General features: G+C 35.6%; 3 protein-coding genes across 4 annotated transcripts; 2 read left to right on the top strand and 1 right to left on the bottom strand.

Annotated features, from left to right (window-relative positions):
• On the top strand, positions 1–10,173 carry LOC110040556 (neuronal calcium sensor 1-like). Its single transcript, XM_020745800.2, has 8 exons — positions 1–193; positions 339–363; positions 596–644; positions 4,296–4,385; positions 4,523–4,601; positions 6,171–6,259; positions 7,541–7,618; positions 8,501–10,173. The coding sequence occupies exons 1-8, from the start codon at positions 130–132 to the stop codon at positions 8,618–8,620; spliced, it is 594 nt and encodes a 197-aa protein (XP_020601459.2). The 5' UTR covers positions 1–129; the 3' UTR covers positions 8,621–10,173.
• A 2,330-nt stretch (positions 10,174–12,503) lies between these two features.
• LOC110040557 (neuronal calcium sensor 1-like) lies at positions 12,504–19,242 on the top strand. Its single transcript, XM_020745801.2, has 8 exons — positions 12,504–12,833; positions 13,028–13,052; positions 13,164–13,212; positions 13,432–13,521; positions 15,847–15,925; positions 16,849–16,937; positions 17,156–17,233; positions 17,832–19,242. The coding sequence occupies exons 1-8, from the start codon at positions 12,770–12,772 to the stop codon at positions 17,928–17,930; spliced, it is 573 nt and encodes a 190-aa protein (XP_020601460.1). The 5' UTR covers positions 12,504–12,769; the 3' UTR covers positions 17,931–19,242.
• On the bottom strand, positions 15,745–24,028 carry LOC110040558 (uncharacterized). 2 transcript variants are annotated; one of them, XM_020745802.2, is made up of 6 exons: positions 23,881–24,028; positions 22,091–22,153; positions 20,554–20,597; positions 20,113–20,133; positions 19,525–19,572; positions 15,745–18,018 (listed from the first exon to the last, which is right to left on the bottom strand). In XM_020745802.2, exons 1-6 carry the CDS (start codon positions 24,010–24,012, stop codon positions 18,015–18,017), a joined length of 312 nt encoding a protein of 103 aa, XP_020601461.2. In that variant the 5' UTR covers positions 24,013–24,028; the 3' UTR covers positions 15,745–18,014. The 2 variants fall into 2 exon arrangements, with proteins under 2 accessions (XP_020601461.2, XP_089130981.1); XM_089274855.1 differs by having other exon boundaries at positions 15,745–19,572.
• Between the last annotated feature and the right edge of the window lie 361 nt (positions 24,029–24,389).

Genomic DNA, 24,389 nt, shown 5'->3' with positions numbered 1-24,389 from the left:
ATCCGATAACATCAAGCATCGCGAGGTGCTCTGGGTACGCTAGCCAAAGATGGCGGTCAATTTGTGGAGTTGTGGTTTCAGGTGATAAAGACATGCTGCTAACTTGAGTTTACAACTATTGTCGTCATCATGGGACATAAAGGGAGTAAACTAACTCCGGATGAAACGCAAGAGCTGCTTAAGTGCACGTATTGTAAGTTCTGAGCTTCAGTGATTACCTCGATGTCAATGTGTCAATGTCAGAAATTTCCGTACAGTGTTTGATTTCCTTAGCATTCTTGGTTGTAGTTGTTTACTTTATTAGTAATTCGGAATGTTTTTTGTTTTCCTTCCTTCAGTCGATAAAAAAGAATTGCAGAAGTGGTGAGTATTAGACTATTATTGTAAAACGCACTTTTAATGGTGGTGTTTTGTTATTGTAATGACCATGAGTTAGTAAGCTTCTTGTCAATAAGCCGTGTTGCTTTTGTTTTCGTTAAGCCTTATTATGTTTTCAGTTTTGAATAAAATTGCTATCTGGTCCGATGCTCTCGAAGTTCTTCTAATTACAATTGGTTTCCTTTCCTGATCTCCTAGAACTTTATGTTTCTTGTAGGTATCGAGACTTCATGAAGGATTGCCCTTCAGGCGAGCTCAAACAAGAGGTCAGTATTCGCTAATTACCAAACTGTAAACTTGCTATCTATGAGATCCGTGGGAAAGAAAACGCTAAAAGATCGTACACTTCGCTCTTTTCTTTGACTGCCACTTCTTATTTGGTCCTTCGGAACACTTAGGGATTGTTTGAGTTGGTGTAAAATCTCTTAAGTGCAGGTTTCCAGAATTAGGAAAACATGTCACGAAACCTAATAACCCAAGTACATGTACGCGTCTTTAGCTGATTATTTGGTGCTTCGTTTTTCAAGCAATAAATGTGTTCGGCAGAATCGCCTTCAAGAAAACTGAAACAACCTTTTTAATTAAACTTACGACAAGGGCTGCGCCTTAAGGTTTTGTTTTTCGAAGTTTACTCCGCGGGGTTACATTAATTTGCCTATTCTTTCTTCAAACAATGCAATAATCCTTTTCCTCAGTTACTGTATCTCCAAATCTTCCATTAGGGATGAAGCGAATTGAATTCACAGATTGGGTTATCAGTTTATGTCTATTCTATTAAGGAGAATGCTTTGGATTATCAATGAGCTTAATTGACAGAGTTTTGTTGAAACTCGATGATTAAAACTCGATAATTAAAACTCGAAAATTCGCTTGTCGATTTTTAATTTATTTGCTTCAAACTATTTACAGCTGTAGTTGTCTCATTCGCTTTTTTGCCACACATAATGTGCATTTTAGGTGGTTAAGTTATTGTTTATTTATTTATTGTGCTTAAAAAACGCTAAATATTGATAAAATGCAGAAAGTTACATGTAATCTATTTAAAATCATGTTCGAAAGTGTCACTGTTTTTATCTCTAAGATAGTTTATGCAAATTGCCTATAAGCTTATTTACCAGTAACATTGTTTAGCAGGACTCTGCCAGAGAAGTCCCTTATTTTACCTGTCCCTTGTTTAGTTATGGCCGTGCTTATTTATGGTCTGCTCCTAATTCACAAGCAGATCTGGATGTTAATGTTGAGGCAACCTTTGTATTTGGATAAAAGATTGAAATTAAGATTACTTTTCCTGTCTTAAGGAAGATAAAATGAATAGAAATATAAAAATGTTCCTTTGTGGCATCCTTATTACATTTTGTCATTTCAGTTGATTAAATTTAGTAACTGTTAGTAGTAATTTTTGTCTGGCATTTTCTCATACATGTAAACGCACAGCACATGTACATGTATGTCAGATTTTCTCTTGGTTTCAGTGCTATAACTGGAGTGTAAACATTGTATTCCATGTTGTTGTTATGTACTTTCATCAACTTCCCTGCTGGTTGCACAATGGGTGCATAAGGTCTCAAAGGTAACTTTGACCCAGTCAATAATGTTATACCATAAACAGAAATGTGTGTGCTTCACTTTTAGAATTTGCATTTGTACCAATTGTAGTACTCTGAAAAGTTTGTTTGTGCAGTTACTCTTGACTAGCAATCAGCTTCACAAAATATTTCATTGTATCACAAATGTAAATGAATCTGCTTTTCTTTGATATAATCACCATAATCTAAGAAGATATGGATCCAAAGCCTTCTCATTATTTGCTCCTAGCTTGTAGATAGAACTCCTTTCCCTTGGCTATTAGGTCCAGAGGATCAGTGAATCAGTGTTGGAAACTACATTTTGACAGCACTCACCATTCAGCCCAGTGACTCCTAAAATGCACTCACCTGGTGTCATTTTCACTTGCCCAGAAAGATAACCCCCCTTCCCCCCCCCCCCCCAAAAAAAATTCATTGCAACCAGTTTTTTTTTTTTCCATTTCTTCATGTAAAATTTTACCATTTTAGAAATCTTTATTGTCCAGTTATAATTATGTACAGCATTTGTTTTGAGAATTGTGTTTAATTTACATTTCATGCAGGCCTAAATTGGGTGATATTAAACTTTCATGTGACAGTAGATAAGAGGAAAAAATTGTGCTAAAAAAAAGCACTGCGCTTACCATATGATAGTAGCAGGTTTTATGTTTTTTGTGTCTTCTGTATCAATTATATTTTTTTTAAAAACCTGAGTGTTTGATTATTCATTATTTTAATTGTATTTCTTTGCATTATGTTATAAACTGATACTTTCATATTTGAACCTGTAGATTTTCATTACAAAGAAAAACCACATAAAAGGGCATTGCTTTATATTTTCACATTGCAGCATCAACGTTCTAAATTTAAAACTACAGAATATTTTGAAAGGTGCTTCTTTTCAACATCCATGTCACTAATTACCGGGACTATATTTGTTTAAGGAGAAAGATTTGTTTTGGAAACAAAGCATTCTTGAAATATGAGACAGCCAAATTCAAAATGTTCTGGAAGGCTACAGAAACAGAAATATTTTTTCACCATTTAAATGTTGGAGAATAAACAACTTAGCGATATAAAAACATGGCATCTCATTACTGTTTATTCTAAAGTGTTTTCCCAAATCTTCAGTCATCACTATTTATGCTATTAAGAACAGCAAGATAACAAACTGAAGGCATTCCAAATTGGAAATTTCTGTACATGTAATTGTTGGCAAAAGCTACACCTTGTAGACCTTTCTGTTAACCACATCACTTCTGGCAAAATGTCAAAACAACCTTTACTTAAAAAAATCTCAGACCTAGGATAACTTTGGCCTGTGCATGGTACCGCTTCATGTTACAGATACATGTACTTGGCAGTATTAAGGAGATTTGACAGACTTTGACCTTTTGTAATGCACATACATCTTTGACAGAAATCATACATCAGATTCAAATGAAGACCAAGGGCTCTTGGACTGCCATTGAGGCTGAAAGGAATGCTTTTGCTCCTCCTGCTTGTATTTGGCTTGTTTTTCCATACTGTTAACACCATGGTTAACTTTAATAAACGCCATATACTGATTAAAACAGCTGATGCAACAATGACAACAATTTATTTCAGTATTCCCATATGAGTACATGGTATTACCTACATGTAAAATATGATACAGCTGAAATAATGTAACTAAATTACAATAATTTAATTGATTAAGTAATAGTATTCTGTCTGTAATCCATGCATGAATGGATATAGGCTGCTGTAAGTCTAGAGATATGGGAGTCAACATTATTGAAAATAAAAACAGAAAGGACTGCGCGTCGTGTTTTCGCAGATGTAGATGCAGTACAGAATCAGCAGTTGGCAAAACTGAAAATTGAGCCTGCAATGATTTCATTCATGGCGGACCAAACTGATGGTTTAATTACGAAAGAAAGCTACAAATCTCTCTTTGTTTTCTAAAAGTTTCAAATGGATGACAATTGACCAGAATGCAGGGAACTCAGAAGAAAATTTAACAATTTTTTTTTCTGGTAGAGTCAACTAAACTTTCATATTGTTTTGATCACGGACGACTGCAGGACTGCACAACTGCGAATAATTATGGACCCTGTTTGCTAAGTAGGTGAAAAAAAGGGATTGTATGTTAAAGAACAACTTATAATAACCTTTATGCAATTGGTTCACCACTAAATATTTACATGACTTTGTACATTGTATGGAATATTTGTACATACATACATACATACATACACACATACATACATACTTTGTACAGCTGTATAAGGTAGGATGCCAGTGGGAAGAGGGTTCAACTTTTAACACACAAGTCTTCTAACAACTCGTCCAACTTTTCTTTTCTTTTAGGAATTTCAAAGAATCTACCAGCAGTTTTTTCCATTTGGTGATCCCTCAAAGTTTGCAGCCTTTGTGTTTAAAGTTTTTGACAAAAACTCTGTAAGTAGTAGTAATTTTGTTGTTCCTGTTTTGTTTTACTGACTATTTTTAGGTCCCCTAGTTCCTTACAATGTCTTGTAACTGCCCTACATTACCGCTCTAGCTTTTTAACATCATCAATTTGCTTTCTTTCTCAGGATGGATCAATTAATTTCAGAGAGTTTATTACTGCATTATCAATCACTTCCAGAGGAAGTCTAGATGAAAAATTGGAGTGTAAGTATGAATGCAAGAGCTATTATTAACTGTGTCACATGTACAATGTATTTTGTTAACCTATCTTACATCTTATGTCATCCTACATTTTAAAAAGAGATATGATAGATCATAGATATGGGCAGCTTTGAAATCTGCTTCTGAATCCTGCCCAATCTAGTCTATTCTTGCTCCTGTTCAGTTTATATGGTTGTACATGGATATATACATGTATGCTATCATGTAATCTCCAAATACATTAGGTAGTATACCATGATGTGAGGTCGCTTTTTCTTTGATTTTGATGGTCATTTTTTTATATCCATAACAAGCCCTAGGATTTCACGGTAATGATAATTTCCGGTTAATCTGTGTTGTTACCATGATTCAGAAAAACCGTTTGCCATGGACATCTTCAGCCTTGCTGATCAAAATTCATTTGATACTATTTTTTTCTGTTGTAATTCTCAACAAGTGGAGTAATTCCTTTGATTTGCACTTCAGTTGTATTTGAGACTAAAACATTGTTTCACGTCACCCATATGCCATCTTGAATCCATCCCAAAGTGCATCGCACAGTATGTATAATGCAGTCTGGGATGGATTTGAGATGGCAGACAAATGGCTGATATTGGGCGAACCAGCTACAATATTGGTTTTTATCCCAAGAACAAGTTCACATGGCTTCCACTACCAAGAAGAAGAAGAAGTGCAAAAGTTGCCTTTTTGTAATTAAAAAAAACAAGGAAGAGGCAAGTTTGTACTGATTTAGAGACCTTTATGGAATACATCACGTTGTTTAGAAACTTAAGCTTACTAGCCAAGATCCATGCCACTGAATACATGTAAGTTTATAAAAACAGTGTTTGTTTCATTTCCTTCTCTATTCTCAAAATACTGTTTTCGCTTTCTTTTATGTGTGTCCAAATCAAGCATGAAATTTTGTCACCAAACATTTTCCACTACCCATCGTTTTTTACAATTACTGGACACAGAACCGAAAAAGTGTTTAGTTACTGATGAAATTTGAAATCCTAGGGCTTGCCATAATGTGGCTCACATGTACATGTATTGCAAAGGCATATATTATAAAAGGCAAATTCCACTTTTGTGTGATTTTGAAGTAAATGTTCATTATTAGCCTTAAACAGTCATGTTTTACACTGCTGTCCGAGCAGAGATCATTAATTTAAGAAACAAGTGATTTACATTTCAACAGGTTCAAAGGGTTGTATCCTTGGGTTTTGTAATAAACTTGTAGATTTCAAACCATTTTGTTTTATTCTTTTCTCCCTGCATCCATTGGTTCTTGTGATTACATAACATGAATGGCAGCATAAAATCCTGTCTCTTTTAGGTTTTGAACTTCAGAGTTCAGGTTTGACGATTATGTGAGCAAAACAAAATTGCTAGGCAGTCACATTATAGAGGACATGCATTGTTTGCATGTTTCTTTCCTTATTTGCTTTTTGTAAATATAATTATTTTGGCTTGTTTTGAACACAGTATCTCTGATGAGAATTGTACATTAATGCCCTTATTATTATTAACATATTGACTGAATGTTTAAATATCATTATTATCTTTCAGGGGCATTTAGTCTTTATGACCTTGACAAAGATGGATATATTACAAGAGATGAAATGCTGAAGATTGTAGAAGCAATCTATCGTATGGTGGTATGTTCTGCACCCAATAATTATTGTTATTGAAACCATGAAATACTAAACAGGGGCACATGCTCAGCTTTAAATTATTTAAGAAATAGAAAACATGTACCATGTTTCTGTCAAGTTATAGAAACATGAGTGTTCTCCCAAACTTTCACGAGTGTCTCTATAACTCGACAGAAACATGGAGAACATGTTTTCTATTTCTTTTAGAAAACACTGTGACAAAAAAAGGAAAACAAGTTGTTAACTTTGATTATCAAAATGTAAATTGTCTTTGCTTGCGCCATCATTACGTCAACAGCTCCTGCTGGTTCTGTGTTTCTATCGAGTTTTAGTATACTGTAAATCTACTACCGTTCTATCATGAATGCCGTCCTCTGATTGGCTACGCTACTCACGTTCTATTTAAACAATAGAGTGTTTCTGTCAAGGAACTATCGGTTGATAGTTGCCCCGCGGAAATTTGATGTTCTTGAAACAAATATTTGCCCGAGAAGCGAAGCTTCGAGGGCAAATATGCTAGTTTTAAGACCATCAAATTTCCAAGGGACAACTATCAGACGGATAGTTCCGAGACATAAACGCTCTATTGTCTTTATCGTTCACCGCTAAATTTTCTTCCGCGCGCCAGTTCAAAATTCATATTGAGTTATTTTCAACTTTTTTAGATGAAAGCCGTGAAAGGTCGTTAAAGCCAAATGTAAAATTTGAAAAAGAAAACAGACAAAAACCCATTTAATACATTTCAACTGTTTACTTTCTGTAAGCCCGCTTCCTTACAGAAACATTTACACGGACGAGTACTATCCATCCGGGTATTTTCCTTGGACGGGCACTATGGGCTGATAGTGTCTCTCCACGGATGAACACTATCGCGTCATGTGATCAATTTAAACCAATAAGAATCGGAGGAAATTTAGTGGTGAACTATAATCTGTGATAGATAGAGAGTAGCATAGCAGCGTGTGCTGGGGGCCGCTTCTTTGTGTTTTTGAAGTGTCTGTGAAGAGGATTTAGATGAAAGTTTTGAATGACTAGTAGATTTATACTAAAACGATTAGATTATTCGCTCGATTTCTATGCGTGATAGTTGACGAGGGCACAGCCCTCGTCAACTATCATGCAATAGAAATCTCGAACTCATAATCTAATTGTTTAATAAAAACACAATTTTTAACCAATCAGTGAACATATTTTCTTAGGACTGTTTTCTAATGTTTATTATTAAATAAAATGTACATCTCTCTCTTTTAGTGAGTAATGCAATATTCCTTGTACTTTTCATAGGGTAATATAATTGACTTACCAAAAGATGAAGACACTCCAGAAAAAAGAGTAGACAAGATATTTAAACAAATGGACAAGGTCAGTGAAGAGACAGTTGCACTTGTATTTATATAATATTTGAGTGAGGTGGAGTATCATACACATCATTGATACCTTCACAGCTGTGAAAGATTGTTGAACCTTGCTCCCAAATATCCTTCAAGTGGGAACAGGAATTACTTTCATTTAATTTCCACATTTTATTCACATATTTGAATTGTGTTTGCATCTAACACAAGTCAAATTTGTCATTCGATGGCTCTTGTCATGCTGTTAAGGCTGGTTCTCATATGCCGCCAACAAGCCTAGTACAACAGTTGCCAGCGTGACCTTGGACACTGTTGTGGCACATGGTAACATTTATCGCTGGCAATCTGACTCAGTCATTTCCACAATTTGGGCCTATTTGAGTGTGTTCACTACACATTACAGCTGCATGGGAAGGTTGACTGCAAGAATTCACCAAATCATAATGCTCCTGGTTACATCTGAAAACTTATTTGTCACAGGAATGCTGTTGACATATGAGAACCAGCCTGAAAGGCTCCCTTGGATTCAATCTCAAATCTGTGTAAATGCACATGCACTCTACAGCAGAGTGCTTGCATGTAGTTCTGCCTCACTGCTGAGGTTAACTTGGTGAGTCAGATACCTGTAAGATGGGCTAATATACATGTACAGTCCTGTAGTTGACGCAGTGTTTTAAGACGTGTGGGGATGGCTGACATGCAACAAAATGCTAATGAATAAATGTAGGCTTGCATGTCCAATTGTAATTCAAAGCTTTCTGTTTAGCTGGGTGGCATTACAAGTCAGTAATAGAAAGTCATTTTAACTAGCCTGGAACAAATGTCATGTTCCAAAGCGTGGATTTGATAAATAAAGCTTTTGCCTATTGTAATTCTTTTTATAACATTCTAGAACGAAGATGGAAAGTTAACAATGGAGGAGTTTCGTGAAGGTTCCAAGTGTGACCCATGGATAGTACAAGCCCTAGCTATTGACTTGCCTCAAGAAGACCTGTCACAAGCTGATGAATAACCTATAAACTATACTGACATGAATCTAGAGCAATCCATTTAGCACCAAAACTTCACTATTCTACAAGCCAACTTTTTGACTTTATTAAAGATTAGAGCACCTGAGCTCTAATCTTTAATAATGTTGTTTGTTTACTGATATCCAGTTGAACGTTTTTCAGTAATATTGAGCATGTTCCAGGACCAAGTTCAAGTAACGTTTTGCCCAGAAGGGGAGGGAGGGAAGTAAGTAGGTATCTGTTCCTCAGGAAGGGAGAAAGCCTTTGTCTGGGAAGGGGTGGGGAATGTTCGAAAGAAAGGGATGTACTCAGGGTTGGGTATTTCTAGGTATAGGGTTATCGCAGCAGAGATTGACTTTTTCCCTTGAGCATACACCCTCCCTGGGAAGAGTTGATGCACTCGTATTTGCTTTGCCAGGGAGGAGAAAGAAAAGTACTGCTCAGGGAGAGAGAGGGAGTTTTGAAGTTTTAAGAGATCAATTAAATGTTACTTTAGGATTAGATGCTTTGTACAACGCTTTTCACTCCGTCAGTCAACGTAGAGTGTGTCCACTATAGTATGGCTATCGTGTATTCAAATGCACCCATCTTCTCGTTATGCTATTTGTATTATGGTGATGATGTGAATTTTGTACTAAGCTAGAACTCTAGTCGGTAGAAACTGACAACAACACTAGGTTTTGTCTTGTGAAGATGGATGTAAAAAATATCATTTAAGTGAGCAGTAAAATAAGTTGTTATTTAAATCACTCCTCACATGAACAGGTGTTCATTTCTTGTATTTCATTAGTTCTTACTGTACGACTGCGTTAAAAAATTGACATTTAGTTACGTGAAGATCGACGTGTTCAATCGGAAAACCGCTGATAAATCGATAGAAATCAATTTGATCTTAATAGTTAGATTTTATCGCCTTTTTACTCCTGCAAAACGTTAAAAACTGCATCTTTTGCGGTGGCGTGGTTTCACAGGCCAACACGACTCCTCTGTGTTTTATTCTTACTAAAGTAATGAACTTAATCTGCAACACTGGAGGGATGTGTTAAGTGTCCTGGTAATCTTGTTCAAATTTTTCGTTATTTCTGAAGTAAAAGTGGAGACTCGAGACGATTAGTTCAATATTTTCGATAAAATCGATATAGCCATATAAAACTCGATATAAATCGACTGCTTACAACGTATTTTGTTTGTCGATTGTTAACGATTTCTGTTATGCACAATTAGGCAATTTGTATCGATTTTCTCGAAAATTGTCTATTTCATCGACTGAGCACGGATAGAAGCTAATTGAAGAATGCATTGATGTATATTCATACAGTTTTTCTTGGTCTATTAGTGCTCTATCACCAAACTAAATTGGTGTCAAAACTTGGCCAACGACCAGATATTTTATGGCATTTTTCTACCAATTATTTCATTAACACTTAATAGATCACTCGTATTCAAAGTCGCATAGGATTGTAACAAAAATCAGAGTAAACAGCTGTGGAAGTATTTAACTGTGTAGTCGCCTTTTTAGTTTCTCCAAACTATTAAAGTTGATGTTTTCCTTCCATATCAGTGCTTTTGATTTTTGACATAAAATCAGAAAAATATATATTAAAATAATCTGACAATAAGACGAGGGCTGCCATTAGTCCAGTTCTGGCCCTCTGTCTGTCACGCAACGCTTGGGAGAGAGGGTCCCTTTACGTGACAGAGAGAGGGCCAGAATAGTTCAAAAGGCCTTTTTTGTGGACTTAGGTTTCGCTGAGGCTTATTATCAAGGGGCGATATCCGAAGTAATTATACGTTATAAGAATGTTTGGCTTTATATTTCCAGGGGATGTGTGTCAAATATTTTACGTGGATACACGATATCACATGGTGAAACTCAAAAAATAGTATTGGAAAAAAAAAAACACAAGGCAGGTCTAACAGTTGTTTATGAATGTCACAAGTCTAAACATACTCAAACGACACAAGGTGCAAAACACGCTCTACGCTAGAGAGCTTTATGTAAGTAGGGGCCTAAATGAGCCAATATCCGATCAGGGGGAGGGGCTTTAAATATAGACTAAACCAAGCCTGACTGAAGCGGAACTGCCTTGAAATACTAATCATTTACTCCAGACAATAAGTATATAGACAATAAGTATATAGACAATAAATATATACCAAACAATAAGACTCGAGACAATAAGTATATACCGAACCAGTGGATAGTGCTTTATAGAAAAACAATCATTTTCCTCAGTGTCTGTGGCCAGTGGTGGATATCTCCAAAGTGGAGATCATCATTGATCCTTATCTCCCCTGGGGAACATAGGGCGTCCATGGGTCGTTTATCAGTACCCTCCAACGCACACGGTTCTTTGCTTATGTTTTGGCCTTAATTATAGCGATTAATTATTAATTACAACTGTTAATTATTCACGCTAAAGCGTAATTTGATAATTATTTTTGCATTCGGCTTTGCAATCATTTTATCGGCTGTACTCTTCGTCAAATCGAATCCAACTTTGAAACGACACTGTACATTACCGGATTTTTTTCTGAATTCCTGAAAGCCGCATTGAATCGGCTATCTGTATTCAAAACACTGTTGAAAGCGCATTGACCGTCACGTCTTTACGGCTATCCAAGAAAATGGAAATATTCTCCAGGTATTCTGACGGATTCTTACGTCTGAGATTAGCATATTGTAAATCAAACTGTATCGTAGCCCCTTTTATAATTTTTGTCTTTAACTTTCGCGGGGTTAAGGAAACAAAAGAACCTGTTATATGTAAAATGTCGCAGAAATAACGCCCGTGTAAAAATAAAAGGGCGAAAAATTGGCGAGAGTGCGAGTGTGAATTCAACGACTTCCCTTTCTTATTTTTGACAGGGAGGAGAAAAAAGGTGCGACGGGAGTGTATAATCTCAAATTTTTTTCCCCACCCCAAAAGGTTTAACTGACTGACCGCATGACCATCACGAGTTTTAGCCGACACCTGTGATGCAGTTTGTAGTTTGCCGACAACTGGAACAGTTTCTTTAAAAGTTTGGGGCTCATTACTTGGAAATTGACAAGGACTGAGGATGTTTTGGAAGTCGCGTTCATTTTGAATTATAGCTCGCGATCAGGCGTTCTTTTTTCCCGTTCGCCAGAAAAAGAACGTCTGATCGCAGCTTATTTGAATTATGGTTTACAGGAAGAAATAGCGCGGTCTCTATGAAGGAGCCCATAGGTCACTACCTCCTTCAATGTGAGAACACGATTGATCAGATTACTAATAATTATATTGAAAATACTTACACCTGCAGGACCCTACAGCTGGAGAGCGCTCATGCTTTCAAGTTCCCTTGAATTCTTTCGTTACCTTCGCTTACAGTATCCGTGCGGTGATTATCGTTTTCTTTATTTCTGAGGGTGTTTTCAATTTTAGCATTTTACTCGCAGCTCACCTTTAGCATTACATGTACTAGATTTGCCTCGCGTAAAGGCGGCTCTTGAAAAGTTGAAAACCTGCTGATATCGTTTAATTTTATTCACGTTGTCATAAATTTTAAAAAGCAAATTAAACTTTTTTACCCTAATTTGTCAATCAAACGTTGATTATCTCAAACGATTTCTATTTTGTGAGATCCTCAAGGAGAAGCCGCAGTCTACAGCCATTGAAACCGCTGAAAATTTTGGACTGTTTTCAAAATGTTTCTCAAATGTCCCAAAAATACATATATACATGTCACCTATCTAGATCCCGATGGGAAATAAATCTCTTAGCACTTTCTTAATTTGATGCAGAATATGAACGTGACACCGTCTTTGTAAAGACAGCGATTTGACGGCCTTGACGCAATTCGCCAAGTTATCTTTTGTATCAAATTCCCGAGATGGTCCGAGATAACAGAGAGAAGCCAAAAAGCGAAAAATCATGCGTATATAAGGCAACCCTCAACAAAGCAGCATTCTCGTTGGAGTTTTAATTCAGTAACTTGAAAACTGATGTCAGTGAACGAATAGAAACCAAATAGGACATTTTTTTTGCGAGCGTAAGTGGAAATAACGCAATCTCCATGACAACAAATGTCACACTTGAATAAAATCTCATGAGGCACTCGACATAACTGCAGTGTATGGGTGGCAGACTGGAACAACGATGTAATGAGTCTTGAGGCTGAATGAAATGGGGCAGAAAAACTGCAAGTTAAAACCTGAGTTAGTCCAGGAGCTAGTACACAAAACTTACTGTAAGTTAACCTGGTGGTTTTTTTGTAGCAGCAGTTGATAACGATATCCTCAGACTCACAACTTTGACATTCACTGCACGTTAATTGATATTTTGCGAGAAATTAATTTTGGAGTGCTTCGTTTATGTCCTGCTTAAAGTAACATCAAGAGTTTTTTTATTAACTCCTTTATTGCTCTTCGTGTTTATTTTCAGTCAGCGAGAAAGAATTACAGCAGTGGTAGGTTTTTATAGTGCAAAGGCGTGTGTGTACAGATGGCCGTCGTATTTGAATTTACTGATGTGATGAGCGAGAAGTGCTAATTTACCACCGACGATTTCTCTCCCACAGGTATAAAGGATTCCTAAAGGACTGTCCTTCAGGCAACCTCAATGAGTTGGTAAGTAAAGTTTTCAGAAGATTTTGAGAACTTTTGCTTGAAACATTTTCCAATGTACCATATTTCACCATTAGTCTATGGAAGCACAACATATATCATTTTAAACTGTTTACAAAATTTAATTATGTTTGAGTGAAATGAATTTAATTACAGCTAGCGACGAATTCTAGAATCGAGACATGCAATCTTCTCTCTCCTTTCCTTTGCTTTCTTTGTTAGGAGTTCCAGAAAATCTACAAACAATTCTTTCCCTTTGGAGATACGTCAAAGTTTGCATCTTTTGTTTTCAATGTATTCGATGAGAATAAGGTAAGCGAGCGGGAGTGCATTGAGATGTATTTGTCAGTTCCCCACATTTCTGATTTCCAGTAAGTTTTATTTAGTACGTGCCTGACTGAACGTTTTACAAACACTGCGAAGGTGAAAGATCATTTAGTCCTAGAGCTGCGCTGTTTTGGTGAATTGAGTTTTAGTTTTCAGAACAGCATGCGTCGTATTGTACCGATAGACGGGAAGTTTCATTACCAACTTTATTTGTATACATATTTCTGTACAATACGATTTCATAATTAGGATCAATGTCAATAAGGTAAGCGAGCGGGAGTGCATTGAGATGTATTTGTCAGTTCCCCACATTTCTGATTTCCAGTAAGTTTTATTTAGTACGTGCCTGACTGAACGTTTTACAAACACTGCGAAGGTGAAAGATCATTTAGTCCTAGAGCTGCGCTGTTTTGGTGAATTGAGTTTTAGTTTTCAGAACAGCATGCGTCGTATTGTACCGATAGACGGGAAGTTTCATTACCAACTTTATTTGTATACATATTTCTGTACAATACGATTTCATAATTAGGATCAATGTCCGTAACACTGTGGGTAGCTTTAATTAATAATGTATTTTCTTGAGTTTAAAAACCTAATATCCATCGTCGGCTCGCAGCGAATTCGCAGAAAAACATTTTTAGTTCCAAATCACCATAATTATTACGCAGTTTTGATACGTAATTATCTACTATTTCTTGACGCTGTTTATGAGAAACACAGTGGTAAATTTAGAAAAAAACACCATCATCTTTGTACGAATTTTTCTTTTTGCTCAATTTTATTCCTTTATTTATTTATAAGAAGTTTTGCTTCGAAGAACCCTGTATACAAATTCTTGCATGACACTTTGGTTGTGGTGAAAACAGCTAGGATGTATAAAGAAATGGAGTTGTATTGACAAATGTTACCGACCGGGGGAAAATCAAGTGACTATGGATAACTCCCAGAATGATTTAAATTAGATAGCATCAAAACGGGTGTGAAGTTCAACGAAGGTTTCTCCTCGACGCACTGGCGCGAGACTTCCGTAACACAAACCATCGATAATCTTGCATTTATTTTATAAATGCAGGTATAACCAGCGGAATGTCTTGTTGCAACTAAGATTTGGATTCGGAAGTTAAAGTATGAGTGAGATGAGGAAAGACTAAGTCGAAGGTTAACTTTCATTCCAGTACTAATTGGTTTTCCAGAGTAATTCAAATTCCCGTTGTTATTAAAAGAGAAATTCATCATCAGACACTCGTCACCACAATAACAGGAAAGGTGTTCCATGCATATTGTATTACATGACGTCAAAGACATATTGTTTTGACTACGATCTAAATTCAAAATTCTTTGTTTTAAAAATGTCTGACAAGAAATGTTCAAATTAAACTCTTCAGGTTAAATTTTCCGTATCATATTGAATAATTTCAGTAATCAAAATCCCCATATTTTTCACAAAATACACAAGATGCTTTCTTGTGACATATAGTAACATTAGAAAAATATTTGAGGTTTACCACAGTAACAGAAATATGCATTTCATTTTATATTTTTATCACAACTTGTCAGCTTTGAATAATTTAGATGACATTTATGATAATTAAATGACTTTCACTAATTTGCCAAAAAAGATAAAATTGAAGGATAGTTTTGAATCAAATCTCTGTTCTTGAGATATCGTGTAATCCCAGTGCCCAAACAATGCAGTCTTGTTTTAGCTTTTTTACCACCTAGTGTTTTTTAGTAGTTTATGTATTCTCAATAGTGGTTTGAAGGGAGAGGGTGAAGCTACATTTAATCTCGTATCCAGTTAATGCAATTTTCTCCACCTGCAGTTATTTCTAAACTTGATAAGGGTGAGGCTAAATCATCAGTGTGGGTAGGTCGTCATGCATCCTGGTTGAAGATAGCACAAGATTGGTTATCTAACAAACTGGTCCAGATGATGAAAAGAGGCCTGACTAATTCTTAGTTCTCCAAGTTTCCCAAAGTTTTCAATACAGATTGCTAAATGGACCACTCACATAATGAAAACATTGACCAAGGGAATGCTATACCTGCCAACTGAGCCACAGGCATGAGATTTGTATACTGGAAAGATCGTCTCAGTAGGGTCATCCGATGTTATGATAACAGGAATGTTTTATGGAAATCGCCCAACCCCCTCCCCTCCACCCTCAAAAAGTAATGGTCAGTCCCTAAGTAACTTGTGATAACCAGCAATTTTGCAAATTTATTTTCTCTACCTCAAATTCTAACATCTCTGTCCTCAAATAATTTATTTTAACTCATTTACTGATCTTTGCATTGTTTTTATCTTAGGATGGGACTATAGAATTCAGAGAATTCATTTGTGCTTTATCAGTAACTTCAAGAGGAAGCATTGATGAAAAGCTTCAATGTAAGGTTTTTATGTATATTATATTTGAACACCAACTAAATGTGTATGACTACTGTCTCTCTACTTTCTCAAAACAGAAAGCCACACACTTTTTAATGAAAGGTTTTGAGAATTTGATGGCATATCAATACAATATTCATAGTTGATTTTCATTCTCATTTCCTGTCTGTTTGGCTGTGTTACTAATGATGGTGAAAAACAAGAACTACACGTAGAAAATGTTACCCTCTCCAGTAAAGTCTACTACTACTACTACCTCTCTGTAACATAACAAAAAGAAATAAGAACAAATAAACTCAAACAAAGTCTGGTACACAAAAAATATCACAGATGCCCTCAAATGACATGAAAATGGACTATTAGAGTAGTTTTCAACAAAGTGTCATAAAATCAAAGCCAAAGTAGTCACCTACCAATTAGACTTGAGACTGCTCAGCTAATCTCAAACCGTAGTGAAACCAAAACCAAATTCAAAGTAATTGCCCAATTACTTTCAACACTCAACCACTCAATAAACAGTGTTAGTATAAATCTACTAGCGTTCTATCACGAATGCTGTTCTCTGGTTGGCTACGCTACTCACTATCTATTCTGTTGGAATAGTGAGTAGTATGCTAGTGTGCACTAATTAACAAAGTGACGACCGCTTTTTGGCATTTTCAAAGTGTTTATGAAGAGGATTTAGATAAAGTTTTGAATGACTAGTAGATTTATACCAAAACAATTAGATTTTTTTCTCTCAACTTGTATGCATGATAGTTGACAAGGGCTACAGCTGATTCAACTATCACGCGATAGAAATCTCAAGCTCATAATCTAATTATTTATTAGAAGCTCTTGTTTTTTATTTTATTATTTTATTTTATTATTTATTTATTTATTTATTTATTTATTTATTTATTTATTTATTTATTTATTTGCAGGGGCATTCAAGCTGTATGACCTAGATGATGATGGTTACATAACTAAGGAGGAGATGCTTCACATTGTGGATTCTATTTACAAGATGGTGGTACGTCTGTTTTTACTGCAAAGCAAATCCTCATCACCACATACTAGAAACTAATTTCAATAAAGTGTGTGACACAGTGACCTTACATGTATGGTTATTCCCATAACCCACTTTGGCCTGAGTGCAGATTGTTTTTTTGTTGTTGTTGTTGTTGTTTAAGTTAAGATCTTAATTTTTGGAAACAGCAAACTAGGTGTCTTGTATGTTTTTTATCACAGGCCAGCATGGTGAAGCTACCGGAGGATGAAGACACCCCAGAGAAGAGAGTCAATAGAATCTTTAATCAAATGGACACGGTACATAATAAACTTTTAATACTGGACCTTATAAAAGACCCTGAACTCTAAAGGGATGTGAAAAAAAATGAAAGGAAGTGGCATGATTTCTCTAAATTATCCGCACTGATCAGCCACAGTGAGCACTAGTACTTTCCCCACACAAGCAATTCTATTGTATTTCACTATTTTGTGAGGTTGCTCCTGATCAACTTTGCAGTCAATTGGTACATATTTTTTACATACAAATTATTAAAAGGTTAAGTGAGCTGCACAAGTGTACATGTAAAGTACACTGTGTTTATGACTATACTGAGTGCGTTTAAGCAAATACTGACTGCGCATTCCCAGACACTGACTTGCAGAAGCCCTACTACATACTATTTTTTAGCCAAAATCTTCTTTAATAAGTGGCCATCCACAGTACACCTGGACACCCATCTGACTTAAACCTGCTGCAGTTGACTTACATTGCAGGGCAAATTAAAAAAGAACTAAATTTGGCTGTTCTCAGCCAATCACAATGAAGTATTTTTTTCAGTCTTTATCATTGGAACCCTGATATTTTCTTAGGTTTTCTATCGTAAATAAATAGAATCTATTTTGTTCAAAACAACAGAATGCTGATGGCAAGTTGTCAATGGAGGAATTCCGTGAAGGTTCCAAGTCTGATCCATCTATTGTACAGGCACTATCTCTGTATGACGGACTTGTGTAGTACCATGCCATGCTATACTCGTCATGATCAACACTACAGACAAGCACCTCACCCTTCAAATGAAGATCCATTTTGTCCATTGTGTCATCTGGATAACAAACATAATGGTGGACCAGATCACTTCTAAACACTACATGATATACTTGACAACACTTTGTTTGCTGTTAAGTGTGTTTGAGTGTGTGCATGATCTCCCAAAGCTCTAAATCTGCTCTCACAAAATGGAATTTGCAGATTATTCTTTTCAATGCATGGAGAAAAAAAAAACATTAACATAAAGACAGAATGATTACCATAACAAACTACTGTAGCAGTCATTAAAGGAGCTAGCTGAAAGCTGGTTTGATGGCATTCATAAGGGACAAAAAAGTTAAGATATACAGATTAAGCCAAAATATTTCAACAACTTTCTTTAATATCTGAAAGTGTTTCCACAGCTGTGTGTAGCACAAACAAATTTTATAGTTACCAAGCTGCAATATCAAGTAACTATTCAAATCTAACCATAATTATGTACTCCATTAATTATCAATTTTGCATGGGTACTTGACTAGTAGGACAAGGCTGTTTGTCACAACTTTTTTTCCTCCCATTGTCTACCCCCTATAAGACAATAATTATGGCTAATTTGCAATATAACACAAATGCCTATTGTGAAATGTTATGATGTTTTAACTACAGATAGTCTATAGTAGACTGAAAGTCTCTCGCATATGGTGTCAGCACTGTAATTCATAATGCTCCCTGTGTTTGTACAAAGGATTGAAATACAGTGTACAGTAATATAAGAAACAGTACAGGGGGCCAAGAAGGTGAAAACAAAGATTCTTGAAGAATGTAAATGTACAGTAATGCTAACAATGCTACTGTTGTTGACAAGACAAAGCCATTGCTTTTCAACCAAAGCTATGTACATGAAATTTATATATATCATCTGCATTCAATGCACAAAGCCATATTCCCTAGAATGCTATTGTCAAAGATCCAAATTGTTTCACATGTGAGATGGATTGAGGCCAATAATTGATCAGACAGGCTATAGTGTATGGCACATGACAATAATGTCCTCACAGTTATTGCGAGGACACCAACAAAGATTCCCTGTTCGACTGGCAAGGGATGCTATTGCTATGTAGCCTGTGTGCAAATGTGCCTTGGCTACTGGCCTTCTCCAGGCACAAAAAGAAAACTAACCATGAAAATGACTAGGTACACAGTAAATGAGATTGATAAGGTTCATGTATGATTCAACATTGGTAATATATTTTTGTATAAATCTGACATGATTAATTAAATAAAATGTGTTCATACATTTTGTGTAAAAATTCTGTTATCTTAAGGATCACTACAATATAGTTCTTTGAATGAACATTTTTCAAATGGCTATTGCAAAAAAACACATTTGACCAAAAAGTAGTTCATATTGAGTCACTGTTGTCCAAAACAGTACTTTCTTTCAACATGGCCTGTACACTGCACAATGGTAGTTGCATGGTCTGTCAGTGTCATTTCCCCTCACCCTTCCCTTTTCTGGTCACAGCATCTGCTTGTAGGCTCAACACATGCTATGCATAATATTGTTGTCCTCACTAACCTCCATATTGGCTCCAAGTGTTCACTGATAGTGTTAACTGTCTGCATACTGCAACAAAATCAGAATCAAAATGTTGCCTACCTGTCTGTCTAAATTAATTACCAGTATCCAGGAGTCTTCCAGGAAAGAGGGAAATGCGTAAGAATTTGCGCAATTAGTAGTTTTGCTCTTTTTTGGCTGATTTTAGTTGATTATATCAGCACTATTTAGATGGAATCACTAGTTTGTTTTTCAGTTTCCATCTGTATCGTGGGCTTCAACAGGAGCAAAATTGGAAATCTTATAGATGTCAATATTTTTTTATTTTCTATTGGCATCACTAGAAAGTACACATTCTATTGATCAAGTTGTTTTGAACTGCTTTGACTGCACACACATTTTTTCCTGTCATTACACTCTTCAGTATTTTGAAATACAATGGCAAACTAGAAGGTTATGGCGATAAATTTCCAGTACCTATCAAGCAGTCTGTTCTTGAGGAAAAAACACTACAAGACAAGCATCTTTGTGCAAGCTTAAAAGAACAATCCCCAGTGAAATTTATTTTGTTGAAAAAGTAAAGCACAGTAGCATTACTGATTCACTTACCTATGTTGAATATCAGCAAACCTTATAAAAATCAAAATTAAAGAATCATCAGTCAAATGAGAATGCAATAATAGCCACAAAGTAACGTAATATTTTTAAAAAAAACTTTAACTATTCAGAAGCTTATTTTACGGTAATTTAAAGAATTCCCACATACGTGTTCATGTACTCTAGCTTTGGTTAGAAGTGACTAGTTAATGTCTATTAAATAACTGTCAATTATAAAAGTAGAAGTACTCTGATCAACAAATTTACATGTACCATGCAGAAACAGTTTTAAGGGGGCCTTAAATTATTGCAGATGCTCAGCTCAGGTCTTTCACCCATGCAAACTATCCCAATAATAGAGATTATCTTCAAACAGATAATAGTTTGCATCAGTATTGGCAGTCAGTAAAGTAGGTTCTTGATTCTTATTTTTTAAAAAAAGATTAGCCTTACTGTGATTCCATGTCTGCTATGATTTTTCCAGACTGTTTTATGAGCTGCAACATAATTGAACATAACTATTTTAATAATGCACTTGTCCCATGTACATACAGTATTGTGACAACATCCAATTTCCTTATTATAAGTACAAGGAAATTTCTCTTAACGTACATCTATATAAGTATGTATTGTACATACACATCTACAAAACAATTTCATACTGGCATTCCACACTGGTTTAGAAGTCCAGCCACTCAGGAATGTGACTTCCAATCCAAGTTTTCAACTTCTTTTGTATCGACTTTGTACTCCATTTTTCTTTGTAAGAGGTAAGTATGATGTTTAATATCTCGATAATAATGATAATAATGATAATAATAATAATAATAATAATTTAAAAAAAAAAAAAAATAGTAATAGTAATAGTAATAATAATAATTTTTTTTTTTTAAAAAGTAAAACATGTTTCCGTATCTAATCATGATATCATGGTTACTACAACTAATACTAATACTACTATCATCATCATAACATTAATTAACATATTCCATACAAATTGGTATATACAAGGTAAAAGTAAAGTAAAAGAAATAAACTATTAAAACCTATTTCAACAGTGTTTACATAATGGCTCCCTCCTGGGTTTCAACGTCAATATCGGTATATTATGAGGTAAAAGTAAATAAAAGAAATAAACTATTAAAACCTATTTCAACAGTGTAATAATAATAATAACAATATTTACAGAGGATATCACCAAGCTACCACTAAGTTTATTAGGGTGGTCCTCTATCTACATTACTATAATTTACTATGGAGAATTAAAAACTGAAGCTTAAAAATTTAAATTACAGGGATAAAAAATCTCTTTCTCTACTTTGTGCCTAACTAGCTTGGAAACAATTTCACAGGGACCAGCTTCAAACAACAGACATACTGTAAACTGCCACTTATAAGTCCCAAGCTTATACAACTTTGTAAGGGTTTTTAGATGGGATTATAAATGGAGGGGGGCTTATATCCAAGGGAGCTCAAAAAAGAAATTAAAAAAATGTTTCAAAATGAGCTATAGCTTCACATATTGATCAAAATCGGTTTTTCATTTACTAGTAATTACCAGTAAGCTTTCAAACATCATAATAAAACAAATTCAAAACAAGGAAAGCTAAAGGGGGGCTTATGCCCTGATGCATTTTTTGGTTAGCAGGTAGATAGGCCTATAACCAGAGGGGCTCACAACCAGCAGTTTACAGCATGTTGAAAGCAACAGGAGTCAATTAAAAACAACTGTTTCAACAAGACTTAGAAGTCATTACCAGATTTTTATACATACATGTACATTTGTACACAATTGAAAGAAAACAAAAATATTTACGCTTTCGTTTACCATGAAAGTTTAAAACAGCTTTCAATTTTTGCAGACCCCATGGTAGAAATATACTGCTAAAATGACCAATAACAGTGCATGTAGTAACTAAGAGATATAATAAAAATATTTACCCATTATTTAGATGTATGTTTGTAGCATTTACCTAGTTTTTTTACTTACTTCCTGGGAGTTTGCTAAAGACCCTTCCTGGCTTACAAACTGCTTTGTAGAGTGAGACAAGATCTACATTTAAACATACATGTAAAGAAATGCACATTATAATGAAAATAATTTCAAACAATCCAGCAGAATGATATTTTTGATTCTATTAGTGTTCTATTGAACAAATTTTATTCCACGGCCATATAATGGACTTACATGTACATTTTGTCTGGCAAGAATTCTGTTTGTTACCTTTTTGATCATGAATTTACAAACTTGTGCCCAGGCACTATAGACACAATTAAAGAAATCAACTTTTAGTGAAGAGCAATCACAAAATTTTGGATATTTGTATTTATTAATTTTCCAAATTTTTCAAGGTAAATGGACACACCACCAATGCAGTAGTGAAGAAAACGAAGACCCCAAAAACAAAGACCTAAGATCAAGGACCCCAAAACACGAAAACAAAGACCCTAAGACCTAGAGAAATGGAAAATTCAGTTTCTCAAAAGAATCCACAGACCCTCTATTTTTGTCTTTCCCAAAAACAAATGCGAGGGTCTGTGAAAAGACTGAAATTTACCGTTATATATTATGAGCTTAAGGTGGCTCAAAACGGTAATATTTCCGTGAGACACCTGGGCTCTAGCACACACTTCAGCGCGAGGCATCACACGATCACCCAAGGGTTCGCGAGATAGTGCTCAAGGTTTAAAGTTTACAAAAATCAAAACAAACATGGCGGCACAAGGCCTACTTTGTAAAACTTTGTTTCTGCCAAGTTTAGTGAGCTGTTTGCATTATCAGTTATTTTTAACTTCGAAAACATCCACCCTTCAGGCATTTTCAAAGGAAAAAACATCTTCTTCAACCTTTGTGCTGGAACGTAAACAAAAATTGTGATGTTGATGTTGAGATCGATCACACCGGCTATCAATCTAAAAAACAGCAGGAAAAATCTACTCTTCAGGTTTTCTTCATTCTTTGTACTTGGCTAGTCTCATCTCCAGGTATTTATGGTACTCTTCTTTTACCACTCATGCTACTAAGGACAACAGCGACAAAGAAAACACTATTTATGGGCTATTCACGTTTATTCGCATAGAATTGCAGGCTTTACTGATCAGCAGACCACCTTCACACGTGCACAAGGGGCGATCTTGCAAAGTCGAGATTTTAATTTGTGCATAGAAATCGCGCTAAAATACCTTATCCACGAAGCTAATATCTCAAAAACTGATCTTGTGACCCTACATTTTTAATGCATAAAAATATTCTACAGCAAAAGCAGAATGCATGTACAAAATTGTAAAAAAAACTGTGGAGTGGAGTTTCTCCAACTTGAAAATTTCCATTTTTCTTAATTTAAGAAACATTCACTCCACAGAATTTTTTATAATTTTTCCTGTTTCTTCTGTGTAACAAAAAGATTTTTCTAAAAAAAATATGGGGTCACCAGCTTAGTTTTTAAGATAGATGCAATTGATGGTAAAAAGTGGGTCAAGTTTGTTGCTATGCAATTGGACAGTGCAACCTTAATTTATGACTTAAACACAATGAAAGGCACAATGGCGAGTTACATTTAAAAAAATAGCACAGCCATTCAAAATAGGACAGTTCCAAGCCTGAAAAATCGCGCCTAGTTCTATAAGTCTCAAAAAAAAAAAACAGAAAACTGTTTTGAGCCACCTTAAGTTTATAGCTACTTTCTTCCCCTCTTCGAGTATAGCAAACACGATTGTATTAAAGCCTTCACACTTATTGATTCTACTTGTAGACATAGGAAGGCTCTTCCTAATATTTACCTCGTGTGATCGTGAGCTCTTTAACAGCTGTTGAGCTAGTTTTCCTGTTTCTGTAACATTTACATGAACTTTCTCCATCAAACGTTCCCTAAACTCATTGTTTGGATGCATGCGGGCACTCGGATCCGCCATGTTGAATTGTGTGCTGACCAGTGCTAACCGCCGACGACACAATTCGTTTCCAGCCTCTCCCTGAGCACGTCCCAAAGTGACCGGTTTCTTGGAATAAATACCGCCAGTGATATTTCAAAATTCACCAAAATATCACGAGCCGCTTTGCGGCTCGTGATATTTGGGGAGTGTGGAATATCACGGGCCGGTTTCGCTTTGAGTTTGAATAATGTCAAACTAGGCAAAACATAAGCAGTAAAAACCATTTTTATACAAGAAAAAATTAATACTTCGCCGGTTAACTTTTAATCCTGGGTTTAGTGTTAACCGGCTTTCGAACAACCCGGCCCAGACGATTTCTTATCCTCAGTCTCCTGGAGGAGCCCAGGCTAACATTA

The sequence above is a fragment of the Orbicella faveolata genome, unplaced genomic scaffold, assembly GCF_042242905.1.
Source record: "Orbicella faveolata isolate gen_17 unplaced genomic scaffold, um_ofav_v1 contig_36, whole genome shotgun sequence".
NCBI lineage: Eukaryota > Metazoa > Cnidaria > Anthozoa > Scleractinia > Merulinidae > Orbicella > Orbicella faveolata.
Note: the sequence above shows the minus strand (reverse complement) of the source record. Positions and strands in the feature narration are given on the sequence as shown.